At 47.5% G+C, this 23,764-nt stretch overlaps 1 protein-coding gene across 1 annotated transcript in view; it reads left to right on the forward strand.

Annotated features, from left to right (window-relative positions):
- Positions 1-23,764, forward strand: part of IGF2R (insulin like growth factor 2 receptor) — a gene marked incomplete at its 5' end in the record, with an annotated part of 108,254 nt that overhangs the window by 16,326 nt on the left and 68,164 nt on the right. Inside the window, 5 exons of the mRNA XM_079716398.1 lie at positions 3,965-4,104; positions 13,486-13,601; positions 15,200-15,298; positions 20,789-20,921; positions 21,833-21,962. Of these exons, the coding sequence (XP_079572524.1) occupies positions 3,965-4,104; positions 13,486-13,601; positions 15,200-15,298; positions 20,789-20,921; positions 21,833-21,962 (618 nt within the window). The remainder of the gene's footprint in view (positions 1-3,964; positions 4,105-13,485; positions 13,602-15,199; positions 15,299-20,788; positions 20,922-21,832; positions 21,963-23,764) is intronic.

A 23,764-nucleotide genomic window follows, 5' to 3' on the forward strand; every position in this document is an offset into this window, starting at 1 on the left:
GTGTGTGTATCTCTGAATGAAGACTACATTTCCACACAACTTGCAGGTATTTTATTCCACGGTTTGTTTCCTGCTAAAAGTTTAAAATTTTAATATTACAGCTTAGTTTTCTCTTTGGTCTAATATGTTGGTCTCATTTTTTCCTGTTAGTTTTTTTTCCTCTTTATTTGTGTAGGTCCAAAAAGCGTAGTTTAGAATATAGACTTCTCTGGGAATCTCAGCTGAACGGTCTCAGTTGCTTGGCTCTTAGATAAATCATACTGTTGGGTTTCCTCTTTTTGGCTGTACAGGTTCACTTTATCGCAGAGAATTTTCTAGTGGAAAACTTTTGGAGAAAAGATTATTATTCATTAAATGTATCATTAAATGTTATTTAGTCTATGTACTTTTATTGTTTCTGAATCCATTCTCTGGTTCTAGAATATGATCATGGTGCTTTAAAACTTTAGCATAAATTTAAAGAATGGTTTCAGCCTAGGCCATTCTGGTCATGTGGCCTTCAATCTGGCAAAGAGTGTAGAATCATCTAGTTCCAAACATGTAATTTTCTTAAAAAGTGATATCAGATATTTCTGTGATTTTCAAGTTTAATGAAGTCATCTTTAAAAAATATTTCCTACTAGTGAAAGCTTATCTAGATGATACCTGAATCTAACTGGGGGCGTACCAGGATACACCGTAGTTTTTGGAGTGTGCTCCATGAGTTTTCAGATCGATGATTTCAACGGAATGATTATCCCTGAGCTCCTATTGATACAAGGCACTGGGCATGTGTATCTGTTTTAAAGCAAACACTTGTCCATTGGAATCCAAGCGTTTTAAGCCCTGACAGCCTGCAGATGCCCTTTCTCCATTTTTAAGGGAGATGACTAAGGACTCTTTGCCCAGGTGCTGCAGTTTGGATTTGTGAGTTGCTGCCCTGTGGTGTGTGGTTAAATGAAAGTCCTGAAGAAACCCAGCACTCACGTACTTTCACAGGGTCCTCACCCCTTAATCTGATAACCGCGTATCTTTTTTTTTTTTTTTTGCACGGTAGCGGGCCTCTCACTGCTGTGGCCTCTCCTGTTGGGCGCGCAGGCTCAGCGGCCATGGCTCACGGGCCCAGCCGCTCCACGGCACATGGGATCCAACCGGACCGGGGCACGAACCCGCACCCCCTGCATCGGCAGGCAGACTCTCAACCACTGCACCACCAGGAAAGCCCACTGCTTATCATTTTGATAAATCTTGACAGAAAGAAAATATGATGATATACAAATAGAGAAAAGAAATATAGTTGACTAGAGCAACGTTTTTCTAGGAACGCTGCTTTCCAGATAATCAGGACAACCTCCCGCATTTTACTCTTTTCCATCTCTTTGCTGCTCCACAAACACAGGCACTTTCCTTCTAGCTTATTTAACTATCACCTCTGCAAAAAACAGCAGTGGGTTTGTTTTAAGAAAAGCGTAGCATTTTCAGTAACCACGTGGATGTCTTTGGAGTTGATTCCTCCTCATTCACTCATTCTAAAATACCTTCACACACCTCTCATGTTCTTAGGATTCTGGAACACTTTCATGGTGCCATTGCTTTAAATTTGGCTTTAAATCTGATGTCTGCTATCCTGGAAAAGCTTAGGGGTCCTGAGTAAGAGATTCACGATTTTCCTTAATTAACTGTAATTAATAGAAAAGTTTACTAATCCTCTGCACATGAAGACCCTGGCTTAAATCTTTAAGATCCACAGAGTGGGTCTTTGAGTGGCCTTTCTTTGCTTCAAGTACAAAATCAAAACTGCTTCCTTTAATCTGTGTGACCAGGTGTCCCCATCTCCTGGACGTCATCTTCTCCCGGTCTCTTCTTTATCCACCTCGCTCGAGCCACAGGGCCTTCCTTTCTTTTCCATCCACGTGCTAAGTTTATTCCTGCCTCAGGACCTCAAAATGGCTAGTAAGTCTGCTGGATATTCTGCCCTCTGCATCTCCCCCTGGGTTGCTCTTCTTTTCATTCAAGCCCCAGGGTGAGTAGGATCTCAAAAGACTTCCCCAACGACATTAAGTAACGTTAAGTAACTACTGGGTCATTTCCTATCACATTCCGCTCTTTTGTTTTTGTGAAAGCATGCTCGTGTTAGGAGATGGAATTTTCCTTTGTATCTCTTTACCTGTTTGTTGTCTGTCCTCCCCTGGAATATACACTCCAGGAGGGCAGGGGTTTTTTGGTCTGATTGTTGTTTGATCATCGCTGTACTCCTCACTAAGTACTTAAGAAAATATTTTGTGAAGCGAATGAATGAAGGTTAGTGAAGGTCAAAAGAAACAGGCCTTGATGGATGATTTTCTCGTGCCTGGTGTTATTTGGGTCATTTTCTAGGGCCGTGTAACTCTCCTGACTCTGGGCGATATCTCTAAGGTGTTACCGATGAAGAAGCTGAGTTCAGTGGTGACTACTTTTGAGCCCAGCTGGGCCCTCACCAAAGCACCCCAGCCTGTTTTTCAGGTTTCTCGCACTTCCGAGGCTGTCAGAACTCCCAGGGGAGCATTCTGCAGCCCTGCCTGCATGCTGACTGTGCCCAGGTCCTTGGGTTCCTGGCAGGTGGAATGGATGGGTCCCGAGACCTGGGTTCAGGAGAGTGCTTGGCTCCTTGCCTGCCAGTAACCCTGTGTTAGGGCTCCTCCATTGCTGGGCGGGGCTCTGGGGAGGCGGGCTCTGGTCAGGGAGGGGTGTGTTGCCCGGTGTTTTGTCACCGCTGTGGTAAGTGGACTCCTGGGGGGAGTGCATTCTCTCATCCAGCTGGTACTGCTTTGGGTACTCCTGACACATACACAAGCACTTAGGGTTTAGCAACCTCAGGGCCTCACACCCAGGCCCTCCACAATTCCAGGATAGGCCTAGCCGAAGCAAGTCTGATTTGATTTATCTTTCTTTCAACAATACTGTTGCATGAATGTATCCTTGCGTTTTGCGAGGAACTTTTTATTTTCTTTCCTCATTTCCTGTCTACCCTTGCTGAGGAAGTTTTACAAAATGGACACAACATTTTCCCTGGGAAGAGTGGAGACTGGAGAGTAATTTTTATGACAGGACTGACAGAGCATTATCGTTGACCCTTGAACAGTGTGGGTGTTAGGAGTGCCACCCCCCTACCCTGCCCACCGCCGTTGAAAATTCGCATAGAACTATACAGTTCGCCCTCTGTATCCGCAGTTTGCTTCTGTGGAGTCAGCCAACCATGGATCATGTAGTTCGGTATATGGCAGTACAGTACTTAGGGGAAAAAATACACATAGAAGTGGACCTGTGCAGTTCAAACCCATGTTGTTCAAGGGTCAACTGTGTTTTGTCCCAAGTGTGCATTTTGGTTCATGGGCAGTTGCTCAATATCTACTTTGCCAGAGGTTTGAACAGACAGCAAGTTTTAATGCATGTAGAATGCTTGATACATTGAATCAACCTAAAGTAAATTTTGTCTGATTTTGGATCAGTTGCCTCATGGCACAGCTTCACTTTGTCAGTTCAGATCTGAACTGTAGCTGTAAAAGGTAAAACCAGAACTAGAACTGTCTTTCATGCCATAACTAGTTTTTAATTAAGATGAAGTTAAAAACAATCATCTGGCTTTTCAGCATTCCAGTGTGATTGGAAAGGTCACTATCTTAAAATTCAACATGATTCTTGAGCAATGACTTAGACTTCTGAGCTGATATTCTTAAATTAATGGTAGAATTTTAAGTATTTCAATGTTCATGGAGTCTTGAGGCTGCTTCAGGGTGGATTGAACCAGAGTGAGGTGGTATTTAGTGGTTTCTGCCCTGGCTTCTATTCAACTTAACATAGTTTGACTTTAGTATTTTTGGCTAATGAAAGTGTATCTTCTAGGTTATGGTAATCTTAAGCAACTGTGGCTTGAATATGAAACTAGAGAGAAGTTTAATTATTGGCAGATCAGTGACAGTGACAAATTGCTTTTCTTCCTTTCTAGTTATACATGGGAAGCTGTTGATACCAAAAATAACATGCTTTATAAAATCAACATCTGTGGAAATGTGAATATTGCCCAGTGTGGACCATCAAGTGCTGTTTGTATGCACAGCTTGAAGACAAACAGCTTTCATTCCGTGGGTAAGTAAAACTACCCTTAAATTACTGGATGTGCAGGATCCCAATTTTGCAAAAATGACTCTATGTATATACAGCTGTCTATACAATTATATATGCTTATGATACATAATATACATTTTATGCTTTATAGGAGTTAAAAGTGGTAACAATTTAAACGTCCAATTTGAGACCAGATTAGGTTACTCCCATCTAGCGGATACTGTGCAATCATTATGAAGAATTATGCACGTTTGTGTGTATTGATATAGAAGGACGTTTTCTACATGGATCTCCCTTCTCATGTTTTTCTTAAACCCTGTCTTTACTTTTCTCCCTCTTTCACCTCATTTCCTCTAGTACCTAGCTCCCTTCCCCCTTATACCTTTCTGCCTTCTTCTGTGGTGGTTTGAGTCTCAGGCAGTCTGTATTCACATCGGGTCAAAGACGGTCACTGGTTTTGGGCTTACACTAAAAATTAAATAGTCCTAAGGACCGCCCATCCCAGAGGAAAAGGCACAAACCTTTCTTTCCTAGGTAGGGCTCATTTCATTTCCCCAAAAGCCCTCTTTTTTTTTTTTGTCAGTATCCCTTTCCTTCGGCAGGGTAATCCCGGTGGTTGACAGCCCTACCAAGTTACGTGGAGTGGGAAAGGGACAGATGCCTAAAGAGACAGTAGGGCAGACATAAAAGCCGCCAGTGTCGTCCTTGGATGTGATGTCATGGATGTTGGTGGGTGGTGACCTTTTGACCAAGGCATTTTCAATGGTGAGGTCTGATGGTGAGGGTCAGTCATGAAGTGGAGACAGCGTGTGACCGGGGACAGTGTAGCAGTGAGAAGAGGGAACTCAGTAGGTTCTTGGAGTTGGGAGGGGCGGCTTACTTTGGTAGCTCCATCTCTCATCTTGAATGGAAATTCCTAAGCACAGTTAAAAGGGGCTTTTTAGAAAGTAATGGTTTAGAGTAAGAAGAGTGAGGTCTGGGAGGTCTCCTGTTCAGGTCCGGCGTGTGTTTGGTTTCCCTCTTTTCCAACACGGAGACGGTAAGAGGGATTTGAGGCCCTGGGTAGAGATCTGAGAAAGCACCAGGTTGTTCTGAACTCTTGGACCAAATTTTATTACTTTGTGATATACTTAAAAAACTTGGAAATGAGATCCCCAGTTTCCTGGTTGGGATCTTTTGACCATTCAGAGAGAGAGGCCACAAGTGGGCCTGTTGGCCAGTGTTACTTAGGTTTTCAGAAAGAGGAAAAGTAGTTTTCCTCTTGACTTTATTATAAGACTTGGCTATAGTATTTTTGGCTAATGAAAGTGTGTCTTCTAGTTTGTGGTAGTACAGTATAGTGTAATGTAACATAGATGTATACCAGATGCACACAAGTCACTAGGAGGGTGATTTGTGAGGTTGACACAAAATTTGAGAATGACCAAGTCGGGTCAGCTTTGAAAGCCAGGCAGGAGAGTTGATATTTTCTGGGGTAGGTAGTGGATCTGTTATAGGTTCTTTGTGATGGTAATGGGGGAGGTAATCTGATAGAATGTGTTTTTAGAAAGCTGAGCCTGATGGACTAGGAAAGGGTTGGTTAAAAGGGAGAGTTAAAAAGATGAGTTGTTACTAGTTGATGATGATATAAACCAGCTGTTTCTAATCTCATTTTACCCCCAGACACACATGACATACTTTTCTTAGGGCCTCAGACTCCCTGAGGGAGAGAATGGTATGCTAGCTGATGTGTACTTTCTGCACTAGGGGTTATTACCCTGTCCTTCAGCTCAGGAAAGTACACGACTAGGAGCGAATGAGACTGACATTAACATCATCACAGATAATCTTGAACCTGATCTAATTTTGCTAATTCGTGTTGTATGGTAGAAATAACTAAATTTGTTATTGTAAATTTAGTTTTATAACTAAAAACTAAATTTGGTGTGCACTTACATGCCAGGTGTTACGTTTTTAAGTAGACTTATCTCATTTAATTCATTCAACAACTTTTGCAGTAGATGATCTCATTTCCCTCATTTTATAAATGAAGAAACTGAAGCATTAAATGGATAAGCAGCTTGCCAGAGGTTGCATGGTTATGGATTTGAATGCTGGCAGGCCAGCTGCAGAGCCTGTCGATTTATTCAGGGTTCTTGCTCCGCTAGTCACAGGGTCACATCAGACAGTTGTAGAGCTAATATGGGAACTACGGTGGGTAACCTGAACTCCTGACTCTTAGAGGACAGCTGGAAACTAACATGAACTTCCCAAAAAGGAAAAAAAAATGTGAATTTTTAAAATAGCCACAAAAACTGGAGCAGATCAGAGGAACAGAAGAGTTAGTATAACAGTAGATCCAAATACATGCGAGAACTTAACGTATAACCTAAAATTTGTATGTAATCAAGCTGTTTATCTGTTAGGAAACAACGTTAGACCTCTCCTTCATATTGTGTAACAGAAATTATGGATTAGTTAAAAGTAAAAAGACAGTAGAACATTGGGAAAAACCTAGTAACGGAGAAACTTAATCTGGAGGAGGTAGGAATTTCTCTTAATAAATGGTAAGAAAAACAACCCAGTAGAAAAATGGCAAAGTCTAAGAACAGGCAATTCACAAAAGAAGAAATCCAGATGGTCCATTCAGCTTCATTAGTAAGCCAGGCATAAATGCAAATCAAAGCAATAATGAAGTCTAGTTTTCCTTCAGTCACATTGGCAGAAGTTTAAATGGTTGAATCATGGGCTACTGGCAAGGAGCCTAGAAGCGGGCACATTCATACATTGCTATAGGAAGATGGTTGTCTATAACCCTTCTGGGAAGATCATTGTTGATGTGAGTTTTATAGTGCCCACAAGGGCAGTTTTTGTACTTAGAAACAAATATTAAGACCTCAACTTTGGTTTAAATAATATTACATTATTTTTGATAAAAAATCCTGTGTTCTTCCTTAAGCCAAGGATATTATATTGTTACATATATAAATCTAACAGAGTTTAGCAGTCGTTTATATGGGGTCTGTGAACAACCATTTGGTTCCATTTACAACTGAATTGAATCATCTTCACATTTTAAAGTGATTTATACATTTTATGTATTTGATTTCTCTTTAAAGTACTTCAGATGTCTGATCTGACAGTAAAAACTTAAGGACTAATAATAATTCTTAAAAATTTAATAGTTTAAATGTAGAAATATGATAAACCTGAAGTTCTCTTAGTTGTTCAAATACTGTCACAATTCTAAATCAATTGCTTAGTTATAACCTTTGAATTAGTTATAAAATTAGACATTGCAAGTATGTAAACATACTGAATATTTTCACATTCCTCCTAAAATCCTAAATATTAATACCATGGTTTTCATTTAATTAATCTTTCTGGGGGTTAAAAACTAGGTGTCCACTTCATGAAGGCTGTTACCAGCCCATTTAACCGAGGTAGCAGACCCACTAAGGAAGGATGTTACGTGAGGTTACTCACCACCAAAGCCTGGGATTCTGACTGGCTTTTTTATAGGTGACCTGGGTGTAGGATAGAGTGAATTCAATTGTAGTTGCCGGTCATGTGACTTCATTTACTCTTAAGGAGCCTGACCCTTGACTTCAGGTGATACTTACTGTCTGATTCTTGTGTGCACTCACAGAAATCTACAGCAGCTATCCAGGTTGAATTTTGTGTCTCTATTAACATGTGAAAATACCTTTTCCTCTTGTAGCTTTCATTTTCTAAAATTACATAATTCTGTTGGATATTTAAGATGATATCTGGTGGATTTTTAGGTATAACTCATGTTTTCATCTCATTTATAGTCTCTCCTGGTTGTCTGGCATTGTCCGTCAAATTTTAAAACTTCGATTCCTGTAATGTACTTTTGTAATCTTACCAACAATGGAGGAATTAATACTGTACATAGATTTTTGTACAAAAACATTACTTGTAGCATTGGTAATTGTGGCAAATATGCTGAAACAGCCTAACTATGGGGATAGTTCAATAAATTTTAGTGTATTTTATTGATTTACTTGGTTAAATCACACCATGACAGATATATGTATATATAAATATTTTTAAAACAGCCAACACTTAATATTCATTTATTTATTTGTAACAAATATTTGAATCAGTCACCAAAACAGACAAAAATCCCTTTTCTCATGGAGCTTACGTTCTAGTGGCGTGGGAGACAGACAAGAACAAACAATGGCTCAGTGGTATATCAGACTGTGAGGAATGCTGTAAAAAAGAAAAGGAGTGTCAGGAGTGCTGGGGGTCTCAGGAGTGTGTGTTCAGGAATATTCACTGGGGTAAGTGTCGCTGAGAAAGTGACATTTGAGCAAAGACTTGAAGCCGAAAAGCAGTGGGTCACGTGGCTCTGGGGGAACAGCCCGTGCAGGGGACAAGGGGAGGGGAGTGTCTGGTAGAAGCGAGAGTAGAAATCTCAGCGTGTTCGTATAAAGAGGAGCGGAAAAGTGAGGCAGTAGCTGTAGGGGAAAGTTGGACAGAGGGGATTCTTAATTTGGTGAAATAACACGTGAACAGCACACGTCGAAAGACGATACAATAGAGAAGGGAGGGTGGACAGCGAGGGAGGCCTTCCTTGCTGGAGCACGTCGGAGACTAGCACGGAGAGGGCTGGCGGCCTGGCTGGCAGGCTCTGAGCGAGGTGCTGAGGAGGCCCGGCGGCCGCGAGCTGGGCCCCGAGGCAGGAGGTGGAGGCGCGATGGCCAGGCCCGGCAGCCTCAGCGAGGCCGGGTTGCGAGCTCGGCTGGGCTCGGCCGCGGACGGCGAGGGGGACAGGCGAGGCCTGGCAGGCCCGGAGCGCGGCCTGGTCGGGCGGGCTCTGGTGAGCGCGGCCTGGCGCGCAGGGTCTGCAGGACCCGGCGCGGCCTGGCTGGCAGCGCGTGGCCGGGGCTGGCGGGCGCGGGCGAGCGCGGCCGGGCGGGCCTGGCGCGCAGGGTCGGGAGGACCCGGCGCGGCCTGGGCTGCGGAGCGTGGCCGGGTCTGGCGGGTGCGGGCGAGCGTGGCCTGGCGGGCGCCCTGGCGCGCAGGGTCGGGAGGACCTCCCGGGGCCTGGCCGGTAGCGCGTGGCCGGGTCTGGCGGGTCCGGGTGAGCGCGGCCTGGTCTGGCGGGCCCGGGCGAGCGCGGCCTGGAGGGCCCGGCCTGGAGAGCGCTGTCTGGAGGGCCCAGCGCGTGGTCTGGCGGACCCGGCGCGGTCTGGCGGCCCCGGCCTGGAGACCGCGGTCGGGCGGACCCGCCACGGCCTGGCGGGCTCGGCAAGTGCGGTTTGGTCGGGCGGGCCCAGGTGAGCGCGGCCCGGTCTGGGGGGCCCGGCCTGGAGGCCGCGGTCGGGCGGGTCTGGCGGGCCCGGGGTGCGTGGCCTGGTCTGGAGGACCCGGCCTGGAGAGCGCGGCCTGGAGGACCCGGCGCGGTCTAGTCTGGTGGGGCCTCGCCAGTGCGGTCTGGTCTGGTGGGCCCGGGCGAGCTCGGCCTGGTCTGGCGGACCCGGCCTGGAGAGCGCGGTCTGGATGACCCGGCGCGGCCTGAAGGGCCCTGGTGAGCGTGGCCTGGCGGGCCCGGGGCGCAGGGTCTGAAGGACCCGGCGCGGCCTGGCCTGGAGACCTCGGCCTGGTCTGGCGGACCCGGCCTGGAGAGCGCCGTCTGGTGGGCCCGGCGCGCGTGGCCTGGTTTGGAGGACCCGGCCTGGAGACCGTGGTCTGGAGGACCGGGCGCGCACGGCCTGGCGCGGTCCGGAGGACCCGGCGCGATCTGGCGGGCCCGGCGAGCTCGGGCTGGTCTGGCGGGCCCAGCGAGCGCGGCCTGGTCTGGCGGACCCGGCCTGGAGAGCGTGGTCGGGAGGACCTGGCGCGCGCGGTCTGGTGGGCCTGGCGCGGTCCGGCGGGCCCAGCGCGCGGTCTGGAGGACCCAGCGCGCGGTCTGGCGGGCCCAGCGCGCGGTCTGGAGGACCCAGCGCGGTCTGGCGGACCCGGCCTGGAGAGCGCGGTCTGGAGGACCCGGCGCGGCCTGGTCTGGCGGGCCCGGCCTGGAGACCGCGGTCTGGCGGGCCTGGGGCGCGCAGCCTGGTCTGGAGGACCCGGCCTGGAGAGCGCGGCCTGGAGGACCCGGCGCGGTCTGGTCTGGTGGGGCCCCGCCAGTGCGGTCTGGTCTGGCGGACCCGGCCTGGAGAGCGTGGTCTGGCGGGCCCGGCGCGCGGTCTGGAGGACCCGGCGCGGTCTGGCGGGCCCGGCGAGCGCGGCCCAGCCCATTTGGCGCCGTCCTCGGGAGCTGGCCGTGGGCCTGGCGTGCTGGCCGCCGCCCCGCAGTCCTCGCCCGGCTCTCGTCCGGGGAGGACGGCCAGGCTGGCCGGTTGCCGCGGTTGTCTGCCGCGGTTCACTGCCGCGGTGCACTGCGGCCTCTCTCCGAGTGCCGGGGTCGGCAGTCGGTCCTGGCCGCCAGGTGGAGCGGGCAGAGGAAGAAGGCAAGGTGGACAGGCGGGCGCGATGCCGATGGGGCCTGACGTTGAGGGATGCCGGTGCCCCGCGCCGCGGTGGCAGAGGTCTGCCGGATCCCTCCCGGCCTGAGGCCAGGGCCCTCCTCGTTTTCTTTTCAGGGCGAACCCAGCAGTTACGAGGAGCCCCCAGGAGCTCTGGGCACAGGGCCGGATGGGGCCGCCGTGTGGGGGGACAGGAGGCGTGGGGGGAGGGTCTTTAAGGTGGGGGACCCGCAGCCCGGGAGCGCCCCCTCCTGGCCGCTGCGCGCCGCTTCCCACCGGCCTAGCCCGCCCTCCGTGTATCCCGGAGCGCAGCGCTGCAGGGCGTCGAAGCCCCACCCTCTCTCCCGGTCCCAGGCACGCCCACTGTGGGCGGGGCTACGGGCGCTGTCCTCGGTCCCGCCGCCGCCTCAGGGCATCTGCGCCTATGCGGTGGAGAAAAGATTTTCAAACAGAACCCTGGAGTTTCTGGCAGAGAAGGACGATTCTGGCAGGCAGAATCACGTAGGCAGGCAGGAGAAAGAACCGCTGTACTGTTGTTGGTATGGTGCTGTGGGTCTGAAAGCCATTATCCGCTCTCCATTGGCGTCTTAAGTTTTACCCTTTCTGCTCTCTGTCTCTCTCTCTTAAAGATCTCTGACGTATTTATCAAATTGGACCAGTTGTAATCCTGAGGTCATGACACGCACTCATCATCAATCTGTAAAGTAACCTCTTTCTGTTTTTTAATTAGTTGTTTTGGATAATGCAACGAACCCCTTCTCTAACAAAATCTAGGACCTTGACTATAACCACTGTCTGTGTGGTCTTCCATCCTCCTGTCTCTCTTCACTGGAGGTAATCATTCGCTCACATCCTGTATTTGAACATTTTCTTTCTTCTTTCCTCTCTTTCCCAGAGTCTGTCTGTCTCTCTTTCTCAAATGTCTGGCTGTATGTGGTGTTTTTAACTTAATAGAAAGTATGTATCACGCTGTGTGTAATTTTTTGGGACTTAAGTGGTAACGATATTATATTGTTGGAAAACAACTATATTATCTTTCACTGTGATTTATTCCTCTGATTCCTACGTACTATTGTAGATCTACCAAAGTTAATTTGTCCACTCTTCTCCTGATGGGCATTTGAGTTGTTTCCAGGCTTTTAAGAAATTAATTAATTAGGTTGTGCTGGGTCTTAGTTCCCTGACCAGGGATCGGACCTGGGCCTCCTGCGTTGGGAGCGCAGGATCTTAACCACTGGACCACCAGGGGAGTCCCTGTTTCCAGGTTTTTGCTAGTGTGAAGAACACGAGATGGTCTTTCACATGTTTCTTGTCATGTGTACGTCCATGGCTTTCGCTTATGTATTTACCTAAGAGTTGAATAGCTAGGCCTTAGGGTACATGAATGTTCAGTGATAGGACACAATGCCATGCCCACTTATGCAGTGGTTGTACCAGTTCACACTTCCACCAGCAACACAGGAGAGCTCTGGACCTTCTCTTCTCCCACATTTGGTATTTAATTTTTGTCGATAGAATGGCTGGAATTGGTAAGCCGCATGGTCTTGATCACCAGTGATGTTGAACACCTCTTTATTTATGAAGGTGTTTTTCTCCTGTCTGATCATGTCTTGTCCATTTTATATTGAGTTATCTGTTGCATGTGATCAATTCTTTCCCTCCAGAAGCTTTAGAATTTTATCTTTGCCTTTGATATTAGAATCACCATACGGTGACTAGGTGTGGGTTTCCTTCTCTCTCCTCTCAGCGGGTTTTCTGTGTCAGACGTCGTTCGTTTTATTTTCTAGAATTATAAAAAAAACTTTTCGTTTTTGTTTGTGTGTGAGTATATATCTTCTTGATGCTAGTTCTTTGCCAGCTCTTCGTATCTCCTAGTTTACAACTTGTTCTAAACTTTTTAAAGCTATTTTTTAAAAATAGCTTAAATAGCTTTCCTTAAGCTATTTTTTCATGAATATAAACTTTTAAATTTAATAAGCCACATTTATTATTTTTTTTGTAGTTAATGCTTTTGAGTCTTCAGTATTTTCCTACATTAAGATCTAAAAGATAACTCTAGCTTTTACTGAGTTAAAATTTGGTTTCTGATGTTTACATCTTTTAATTCATTTAGACTTGATTTTTGTATACAGTGGTAGGTAGGAATTCCGTTTTTATCCTTTTTCCTGTATGGATTGCCATTTTGTTTCCAGTTTCATTTATTGAACAGTCTCTTTGCTCACTGACCCGATACGTTACTTCTATTGTATATCAAAGTTTGACTCATAGATATGTCTGTGTGCTCTCTGTTCTGGTGTCTTGATCTCTGTTACAGTCTGTCAGTTTATTTGTTCCTATGCCAACTACCATCATATTGATATTATAGAGACTTTTTATTGCAGTAATATCCCAGGCAAACTGAGAAGTGATCACCGTACTTATGGACCATTCTAAAGAATTTTGATTTTATAGCATGTATGATGGGAAGTTATTGAAGAATTTCAGCAGCCGAGCTATATATTTCTCATTTATGTTTTTGGTGCAAGATGGACGGGGAAGGGAAGATGGTGAGGGACGAGACAGGAGTTGGAGGCAAGGGGCCCAATTAGGAGGCTGTTGCCAGAATACAGGTGAGAGGTGACAGTGGTTTCAGTAGTTGTAGAGAAGGAGAGAGGTGGATGCATTTGAGGTGCAGGTAGAAGCAATTCAACTTTCTGATGTGATAGGTGAGAGGAAGATAGGACTGAGTGCAATGTGTTTGGGGCTTAAACAGCTGGCTGTGTGGGGATGCCATTCCTGAGATGGAGAATTCTGGGGAAGGGGCAGTTTGTAGGTTGGTAAGCTTTCAAATGAATTATAGTGCCATGTTTAATCTGCTCATGCTTGGAAATAGCTTTATGGTTATGAGTGTTTTGTGGCTTGTTCATGCTCTTTTCTTTCCGAATAGGTGACTCTCATTTTAAGAATGCAACCAGATCTCTCCTGGAATTCAGCACACCAGTGATCTGCGAGCAGAATCACAGAATCCAGAGTAGCATCACCTTCTTATGTGGGAAAACCTTGGTGAGTCCACACAGAGGCACTTTATCATCTTTCTTTTAAAAATGTTTGTCCTTGGGGCCTTCTCGCTGTAGCGGGTATTCTAGGACAGCTAAGTGAGCAAAATTAAAAACGCGAGCAAACAGATGAACAGAAACCCCAGCCTAATTACCGTCACCATTAAGAACCAATAAGTAAACAAAGCCTAAGCCTATAGTTACAAGGTTTAAGTGAAACTTGACCCACATCCTGTGTAAAACTACAGTGTAAAGATTAGGGTGTTTAAACTCAAAGCACTGTTTAATGTTTATGTTGCAGGCATACATTTTTTTTTTTCTTTCTGAAACTTCTTCTCCCAGCCTTTTGTTTTGATAGTTTTCAAGGCAGTGTGTTTATTGTTTTAAACATTTGTCCTCATTTACATTAAATGGAACATATTAACATCTATCTAGAAGAAGCCTTGGCCAGTGGGTAATGGGGTTCCCAACTTTTGGGGGTCTTACTAGTGTTGAAATGGGACCTAATTGTTTAAAACATGATGTTTGTGTTCTCACTATCTGCATATTGTATGTGATTTTTTGATTTTAATCTTTAGTGTTTAGAAAGGGGCTCTCAGCAAATGATTGCTAGCTTTTAGCAAAAGCAATTTGTGTACAAACCCTGTGAATGTTCTCTAATCAGAGTAAGAATCCGTGTTCAGAAAAATCAGGTTGAGTGAAACTTACGCAGTTACCAGATTGCTTTGAAATATCATTTTTAGAATTTGGTGCTGTGACTGTTGCATTTTCAGGGCCATACTGTCTTGTCTGAAGAACTTTAAAAATAGAACTTATATTGTTAACTTTGGACCAGCCTATCAGTTGCACTATTGCCCATGTTGAAACCTTGGGAAAAAATCTGTTTGCAGTGGTATGAAATCTGGAGGTCTGAGTTACGGAATAAGCTAGCTTGTTGTTTGAATTTTAAGTAAATGGTCTTCGAGAATTCTGTGTTCACCGTGTGAGAACCAGAATTCACAGAACTCTTTAGATTTGCACGTGGGCGCACAGAGGTAAGTCCCCGCCATGTCTTATCAACCAGCCACACTGTGGCTGACCAGTTCAGAGTCCTCGCTGGTCCCCTTCTGCTGGGAGGGGCCGCCCTCAAGTGCAGGGGCGTCTGAGCAAGGCTGGTGTACGAGCTCGGTCAGGTCCAGATGGGCCTCCTCCCTCGGCTTCCAGGAAGCATGAGGTCACATTTTCTGGCTTTGGTTTTGTTGGCATTTGGTTCAGAGAACATTTGGAGTTTGAGAGTGGGAGGTCAGTGAAGATTACTTCCCATGAGCTTACTGTACTTGCATAGTTGGGGCAGTAGAACAGTTTTGGATCATTTATAGCCAAATTCCAACATGATTTTATGAAGCTTTTGTCTCAGAAGTTTTGGGTTTGGGAACTTCTTGATGACCTTGTTTAACTAAAACAGTTGTGTGTCGTTCCCCACCTCCCGCTGCTGGTTTAAAATTTTTCGTTAGCCTTCACTGTTTCTGACTTTAAAAAAAAAAAAAAAAAAAAAAAAGAACACTTTACAATATGCAGTATGCTAACTTATTTTTCCTTTTTTTTTTTTTTTTTTTTTTTAAATAGGGAACTCCCGAATTTGTAACTGCAACAGACTGTGTGCATTACTTTGAGTGGAGGACAACTGCAGCCTGCAAGAAAGACATATTTAAAGCAAATAAAGAGGTAACAAGGGCCCTTCAAGGTTACATGCTTGTGAAATACATTCTGGGAGCTTTAGGATTTGAAGTACTGATGCCAACCTTTTGGGGTAGAAATCTTTTTGTGGTTTTCAAACTCCATTTGAGCAGAGATACCATGTGATTTAATTGTTAAGTTGCCCTGGATGGTTCTTATTTCTACGACAGGGCATCTTAAATACACAGGGTGGACTGGAAATGGAATGGCTCACTTGTGTAGAGCAGGTTAGTTCTTGATTTCTGATGCCATGCAACTCAAGAGCTAAGTCACAAGTCGAGCTTGGGTTTAAGTATCATGCCACCTACAGATGGCATCTCCTCAGCCTTGGGGTGGCTTCTGGACACCTTGTGGATCCAGGTCAGGTGTGCCTGGCCCTTCAGTTCTTTGCCAGCTCACCTCAGAGACTAGACGACTGTCATCATTACTTCCGTTCTTTCTCTGGTATCTGGTCACGTGTTCCTGGTGATCGATGAAGCACCCTCTTCCCTAGCCTAGAGCCTCTGACTTTGCCTGGTGCCGGAGGGCAGTTTCCTCTGCCGCCTCCCCACCCCCACCAGCCTGGGTCTTAAAGGTGACTTCCTGTGTCCACCCAGACAACAGTCTTCACGGGTTGAGTTTTCTCACTTTTCTCTGTTAGTTTTCTGTTCTGAAGGGTTGAGTTCAAAGACTCTCAGGAACCAGGAACTGACAGATGAGAGTAATCAGTCACTTCTGCTGAGGACCTAAAGTGTCGTCATTTCAGAAGGGCAAAAAGAGATGTTTGTTCTTAAAAAATAAAACCGAATTTAGGGATTCGGAGGAGGAGGAGGAGGGAGCGGGAGATTAAAAAACAAAAACAAAAACGAATTTAGTTACGAATAGTAAGTTATCACCGACTCTTCAGATGTGGCAATCTACAAAAGAAAAGGCAGTCGGAATGCTGCCTCCATGAGTGTAAGGAATGTTCAATGGGAAGAAAGTTCAAAGTGTGGAAAGAAATAAGGCCTAATGAAATGACACCGATATTTAGTAGGAGATGGTGTCCAGTTTAAACTTTGCATTTTGAAACTTAGCTTAAACTGTTTGCCAGTGTACGGTTAACGGCAGGAAAAGCATCTCTGAACCACAGTGCCAGACACCTTCTGCTCTCATGTGAGACCCCAGGCCTTCCAGGCCCCATGGAGCTTCCTTCCCTTGGGCCCTGATTCTCCAACTGACAGTTATTACACCCACTTTTCCTGTTTTAACCGAGCGTTCTTTTTACCTTGCTTTGCTGAACTGACAGTTGTTTCCCACCACCTAGGGAATAATTGCTTCCCCAAAGAAATATAGAAATAGTGACTTGTTTTTGATTTTCTTTGTGCTGTAGGTCAGAAGTCACAAACTACATCCTGTGTTTGTACACCCTCAGAACTAAGAATGGTTTTTACATTTTTATAGGATTGTAAAAAAAGAAAGCAGAGAAGAATACACAGCAGAGACCTACGTCACTCACAAAGCCTAACATGTTTACAGAACAAGTGTGCTGACCCCTGTTCTAAGTCGTTTTGGGGGGTGGGAACGGGGAGATACAGTCTGTGTTTTTCTCAGAAGTGACGTTTAACTTCTCTTAGAAGCTAAGCTGATCCAAAGATGCAGGAGGAATGTTGGTATGTTCCCAGTGATCATTTCTTTGGGCCTGGTTGGCAGCTGGGCTTTATTCATGGAGTTTTCATTTACTGAGGGCATGTTGTGGGCTAAGCATTAGGAATTTTATTACATTTTGAAAGGGTTGTTGCATTCATGGAGCTCATAGACCAAAGGTATGGAGGGCATCGCTCTGCCTTAGGTGTAGCTAAATTAGACAGGAAGAACCAGAGAGCATGAAGGCTGCTGCAAAAGCGGCGCTGTCACCGCTAGCAGATGACTATAAAGCACAGTCCCTTTTCTCTGTCTTCAGTAGGATTTGATTAAACCTTACAGACTATATGATATAACTTCAAAAATTATATGAAATGTAGAAACACTCATCATTCCTTTAAAAAAAAACCTAGATTTGGTTTAGTGGCAGTGTGGCCTTGATTTCCACACCTTATTTATATCTCCTCATTTCTTCTGTTGGTTTGGCTTTGTCAGATTTAGAATGGTGTGATGGGCAAAGAACAAGGTGGTTCCAAAAAGTGCCTTTTAAACCCACCCGTGTGGTGCTTGTTCAGTGGATTCTGGTGGGGTCGTTTTAGATCATAATTTCTGTAAAAGCTCGTGGACGTACATCCCCTACCATTCCTACTCTTGGGAACACAGAGAATGCAGAACTGGCAAGCTAGTGGTCTTACCGGAGTTACATAAATACGGTTAATGTACAGCCATACACCGTTAACAAGGGTGACTCAGTGTGCAGTGTGGGGAGCTGGCACCAGCCTCCTTCCCCGGCCGCTGCATTCCTGCGCTGATGAATGTCTCCATTGCTCTGCTCGGGGGAGCAGGAAGTGGGAGGACTTTCCCCAGGAGCCTTGCTTGTTTTTCCGATGCTCCCTCCAGTTCTGGGGGGCGCTGCACTGGGCGTGTCTCCTGTTCCTTCCTGGAGTCGGGAGACAGCCAGAAGTTGCTCACGGCCTTGAGCTGGGTGTCCGCAGGCGTGGCTCACTGGAAGCCCTCAAGCCTTTCGGTGACTTGGGGCTAGTTTCAGGAGCGTGACCCCCTCTTCCCTCCTGCTGTGTACCGTCCCGCTCCCTCTTCTTTATTTTGTAGCTGGAGAGTTGCTTCTTTGTCTCCTTCCTTGAATTGCTGCCCCGTTGAGTTGAGTTCATGCTTTCTGTATTATCCTGCTAGGGGATGACAAGCTTTAGATTTGCAGGATTATGGACACGGGTTACTTTTACTAGAGCCTCCTCCGGGTCTGCAGTCCTCCCTTTCTTGCACTTCCATTGCCTTTCTGCAGGACGTAGTGCCAGGCGTGGTTCTGGCCTCCTGACCTCACCTGCTCTGTGCCCATGCTTGGTTGGCATCAGGATCTCTGGTCAGCGTTGTAGGCAACGGGAGACTTTGCTTTAAGGGTTTGGTTGAAGTGAGTTCAGGTGCCCCCCCTGGGGCTCCGAGGGGGCGAATGTCCTTGGGTTCCATCCGTTTGCGCTCCACGAAGTCTCTGCACACAGGACAGGGGAAGAGGGTTAGTGGGTCAGCGCATTCCTGCGGGTTTGATAGCATCTTTCCGAGAAACATTTAAAAGCTAAACATTAACGTTAAGCAGTTAACTTTTGTAAATGGACCTGCCTGTGAATAGCTTCAGTTTTCTAAAGGACAGTTTAAGGAAAATTATCCATAGGAAGTGATGAAACAAACTGTTTTGAAATGATTGCAGAGAACATGAGTTTTTAGATTATTCCTTGGCTGAGGTGATTAGAATGATATGGGGATGTTTCACATAAAGACTGGGTGACCTGGGCCTTTACGCGGGGGCACATCTCTGGGCTTGAATGCTTTGCCTTCCGAATTTGGTGGAACTTTGAAAGCACAGGGTCTTGCCACCTGTAATGGGTTCCTTGACATTCCTCCTACACCCCTTTTTTTTCCTGCCAGCTTTATTGAGGTATAATCGACAAATAAAACTGCATATACTTAAAGTGTATAATGTGATTTGATATACTCCTTGACTTTAAAAAAAATAAAAGACCATTCATTCATAGAGATGAGAGAGTGCTCATAAATTAGAATCCAGCTAGAGGCCCAGAGGAGGAACTTCTCTTCATGTTAGTGAACAAGATGTTTAACGGACCCTTGTTAGGTTCTGGGTACTGTCCTAAGCCTTGCTTAGGGCTACAGCGGTGACAAGGCCCCTGTCCTGCGGGAGCTTACACTCAGGTTAGCAGATGGGGGTGCCTGGTGATAGACACCAGTGCTGTGAAGAAGAAGAGAGCTGGCGATGTCAGAAATGGCCCCACTAAGCAGGTGACACTTCACCTGAGGCCTGAACGCAGTGAGAGAGCCGTGGGGCTATCAGGGAATCATTCCAGGTAGAGGCAGCATCGCTTCCATGGGGCTGAACTGCACCCAGAAGCCAGCGTGGCTGCGTGGAGGGTCCCCGAGGTTGGAGACCGTGGAGGAGCTGAGATTTCACCCTCAGTGTGATGGGAGGCCACTGGTGGATTTTGAGCAGGGAGTGATGTGACCCAGTGGAATTTTAGAAGGATTGATCTGGTGCTTGTGGAGACACTGGCTGGGGGTAGGGGACATGGAAGCTGGAACCAGGGGTCCTGTTAAAAGAGACTGTTGCAGGCGAGAGGTGATATCAGTTTGGACACGGGTGGTAACGGAGGAGCCGATCCAGGGTTGGGTTTGAAGTGCTGAGAGGACTTGCTGATGGTTTGGATGTGGAACGTGCGGGTTCTCCATGGCCTTCATAGTTTGGCCCTGAGCAATGGGCTGAGTGATTGTGTGTTACTGAGGTGGGGAATGCTGGGATGAGAGCAGGTTTCGAGGGGAAAAAAGGCCTATTTTAAATATGCTAAAGTTGAGATGCTTTTGTGTATCGAAGTGACAATGGTAAATAACAACAAATGACACTGACATTGACTCACCAGCACCCGCACCAAGATCTTTACGTGTATTAACTCGTTCAGTCTTTACAGCAACCCTATGAAGTATCGATAGTTACTGTAATTATTCCCACTTGACATATGGGGAAACCGAGGCACAGAGGCTCGATTGGCTTGTGGTCATACTAAGTGTCAGCCCCGGAGTTTGGACCCGGGCATTCTGTCTGCAGAGTCTGCCCGTGAGCACAGCTTTTCTGCTGGCGTTGGCTGTGAAGTCTGGGCTTGCGGGGAGAGGTCACGGCCAGAAACATACACTTGGGAGCCAGTGGCGGGTATCTAATGCATCGTGCACAAGGTCACCAGGGGAATGAGCATAGACAGGGACGCGGCTGAGAAGTCAGCCGTGGGATACCTCTTCATTTAGGGTCCGTTCAAGGGAAGTTGAGGCACATTCCCAGGAGGCTGAGAAAGCAGGCTGTGGGCAGAGGGACCCCAGGAGCCCCTGGAGGCCAGGCAGCCAAGTGAAGAAAGAGTTTTGGGCAAGGGAAGGCCATTGGCCTGAGGCCGGGGGGAAGGCCGAGATTGGTAGTGGGGTCAGAGTGGGTAGTGGCTGCGTCCAGCAGAGGGTGACGGAGAGGGAGAGAGGACAGTGACGGTGGGCAGGCGGGAACGTCTGCGCTGGTTGCAGGGCTGCGGCGTGGTGGCCGCGGGGGTGTAGGGACAAGGGAGGATGTGTGTGAGAGGCGGCAGCAGGGCAGCACGCCAGGGGGGGACAGGGATGGCGCCGCTGGGAGGGAACAGGTGGGCGGAAGCAGCCGGAGCCCTGTCGTCCTTGGCTTTGCGGTCATCAGGGGACCTCACGGCCTGGAGACCCTAAGGCGTGGAGACTGGTGTCCCATGATGTGGGGCATAGGCTTTGCTGAGCCTGCGGCCCCCAGGAAGGTATGTGTCGAAGACTTGTGTTCTCTCCTGTCTCTCCTAGGTGCCGTGCTACGTGTTTGACAGGGAGCTCAAGAAGCATGATTTAAACCCACTGATCAAGATCAGCGGTGCTTACTTGGTGGACGACTCTGACCTGGACACTTCTCTGTTCATCAACGTTTGCAGAGACATAGGTCTGAGTCTGGGGGCGTTGTGGGTGGGGATGGTGAAGGATTTCTCTGGAGGCTTCAGTATCTTTGTCCTTGCACCGTATTCCTTTGTGGATAACCCTGTCACCTATTGGGCCCCTAAGAAAGCTTGTCCCCAAAGATGCTCTCTGCACAACCCCTCCCCTTTGCCCCCAGGAAATTCTGATGCCATCGCAAAGTCCATTCTGACCCTTGGCCATGCCAGCGTGTTCTGTCTGCCACATGCTTTGGGTTTCAGGATTCTTAAGTAAACCTTCCTTCTCACGATGAGGGGAGAATTGGCTGATTTGGGTACTGGGGGTGCTGAGAGCTGCCGGGGCAGAGGAGACATGGAAACCCCCAAACTGGTGAGGTAGCGCCCTGGCAATTGGATCCGTCTGTAGTTTGACCAAAGTTATAGAGACAGAAAAGGGTGAATCTAAGATTCGAACCCAGAGCTGTCCGTAGGTTGTTTCCATGAATCTACTCATCTTTCCACCAATCCACTCCATGGAGACCCTGCATTTTCTTGTCTGTAGGTGATTCTAAGGTTCCTGTAGCTCTAGGAGAAGGGCTGTGTCCCTTAACTACCAGTAGCGTCTTAGTCCCTCTTTATAGGCACCTCTTATGTACCAGGGACAGGGTGAGCATCTTACATTGTTTCGCCCTCACCTCCGGCTGCCCTGCAGAGCAGGAAATCTGTTCCCATTTTCCACTTTCAGATCGGTCATTGGCTTGCCCCGGGTCTCAGGATGGGATGTGATCCTACTCTTCTTGGTTTCCAAACCTCTGCTACCTTATATCAGTTATGGAGACTTAAAAAAATTTGATAAGTTTTACAAGGGACCCTGGACCTAAGGTTAAGTGTGATTGCTACACTTGACGCATTCTCTGATTCAGTGTCACACGTTTTACAGAGGCGCTACGGGCCACGAGTCCGGAGGTGCGTTCCTGTCCCACCGGCACTGCCGCCTGCCTGGTGAGAGGGGGCCGGGCATTCGACGTCGGCCGGCCCAAGGAGGGACTGAAGCTCGTGAGCAATGACAGGTCGGTCTGCTGGTGGCACGTGTAATCTTCAGCAAGAGCCTGGCTTTTCAGGGAGTTGCAAGAATATCCCTTTTCAACAGGGCTTGCAGAATTGCTACTTCGCACATGCTTGTAAAGTGATTGGTCATTGCTTGAGTCATGTAGGCTTGGTGACTTAGGCAGGAAAATGTATGTCATGATCCAGCCCATATCCATACGGGTATCCACTTCATGAAGTCACACCTACCTTAAGGTGTGTTTGGGTATCTTCCCTCTTTGTCACCTGTGACGTTGGTTTTATGTCCGTGGTTTTATCTGTTCTTTTTTTTTTTTTTTTGGCGGTACGCGGGCCTCTCGCTGCTGTGGCCTCTCCCGTTGTGGAGCACAGGCTCTGGACGCGCAGGCTCAGCGGCCATGGCTCACGGGCCCAGCTGCTCCGTGGCATGTGGGATCTTGCCAGACCGGGGCACGAACCCGTGTCCCCTGCATCGGCAGGCGGACTCTCAACCACTGCGCCACCAGGGAAGCCCTTATCTGTTCTTTAAAAACACCGTCCTGGAGGCGAGTGACAGGAGGGCCGCTTTGCCACCGCCCTTCTGGGCGCAGAGTTTGCTTCCCGACTGGGACAAGGGGGCGCTCCTTAGTTCCCGGTGGGGATGTTTCATTTCTCCTAATAAGCTGTGTTGCTTACACACATTCTTCTCATGCGTTTGTACCTCTCTTGGCGGGGAGAGGTTTTTCTCCAGTGTGTCACACGTGACCACATCCTGAACTTGGATCAAGGATTTTGATTTTCTCCCTGTTCCAGGAGTCTTTGGTAAACGCCTCGCTGCACCTGCTCTAGTCTGGAACTAGTGGTGTGTCACCGTGTGCAATAGATCACACTTCTGTCCCCAGAAAGAGCTGGAGCCTAACCTAAATTTAAAAACATCTGAGAGGTTTCTATATGTGCGTCTGTATTCGTTTGCCAGAGCTGCCACAGCAAGTACCACAGACTGCGCAGCTTCAACAGCAGAAATTTGTTGCCTCTCAGTTCTGGAGGCCGAGCTGTCAGCGGGTTCTTCTGAGACCTTTCCTCTCGGCTCGTAGACAGCCACCTCCCCGTGTCCCCTCACGGCCTCTCCTCTGTGTGTCTGTGTCCCGATCTCCTTATAAGGACACCCATACTCTCTGATTAGGGCCCACAGCAGTGAGCTCAACTTACTCACCTCTTCCAAGGCCCTGTTTCCAAATACGGTCACATCCTGAGGTCCTGGGGGTTAGGGCTTCAACATACGAAGTTTGCGGGGACACAGTTCAGCCTCTCGCACCGTCCTAAGTGATAAATGGGTGTCTTTCCCTACTGGGAGGGCTAGAGACGACTTCGGAAAGTGTGGGCGTCGAGCGAAAGCCTAAGCGTGTATTCAGAGGAAAGGAAGGTCATCTGTTTTCGGTGGTCCTGTGGCCGGTGCACCGGGAGCCGCGGCCACAACCCACAGCGAGGCCAGCACCCCCGTGGGCGGTTCCAGGCTCTGCCTGACCGCGGGAGGCCGTGTCGCCAGCGTGCTGGGCTGTCTCCAGGCTTAAAAAAAAAAATGAAAAGATCTTCGACTTGCCCTGAGAAGTGGTCGTTTAGAGAATAAGTGGTCGTGTAGCCTTGTGGGCTGAAATGCAATTGGCCGGCTGGGCTGTGTTTGTTTTGTTTTGTTTGATTGTTTATAATCTTTTTTGTTGTACTCAAACAGCTTTTCTTAGTATTTAAGTTTATATGTTGGTTGTTCTACTTATTTTTTTTAAGCACTCATTGAAGTTTACTTAAAAAAAATTTTTTTTTTCCCAAATGG

Source organism: Hyperoodon ampullatus (genome assembly GCF_949752795.1).
Source record: "Hyperoodon ampullatus genome assembly, chromosome: 12".
NCBI lineage: Eukaryota > Metazoa > Chordata > Mammalia > Artiodactyla > Ziphiidae > Hyperoodon > Hyperoodon ampullatus.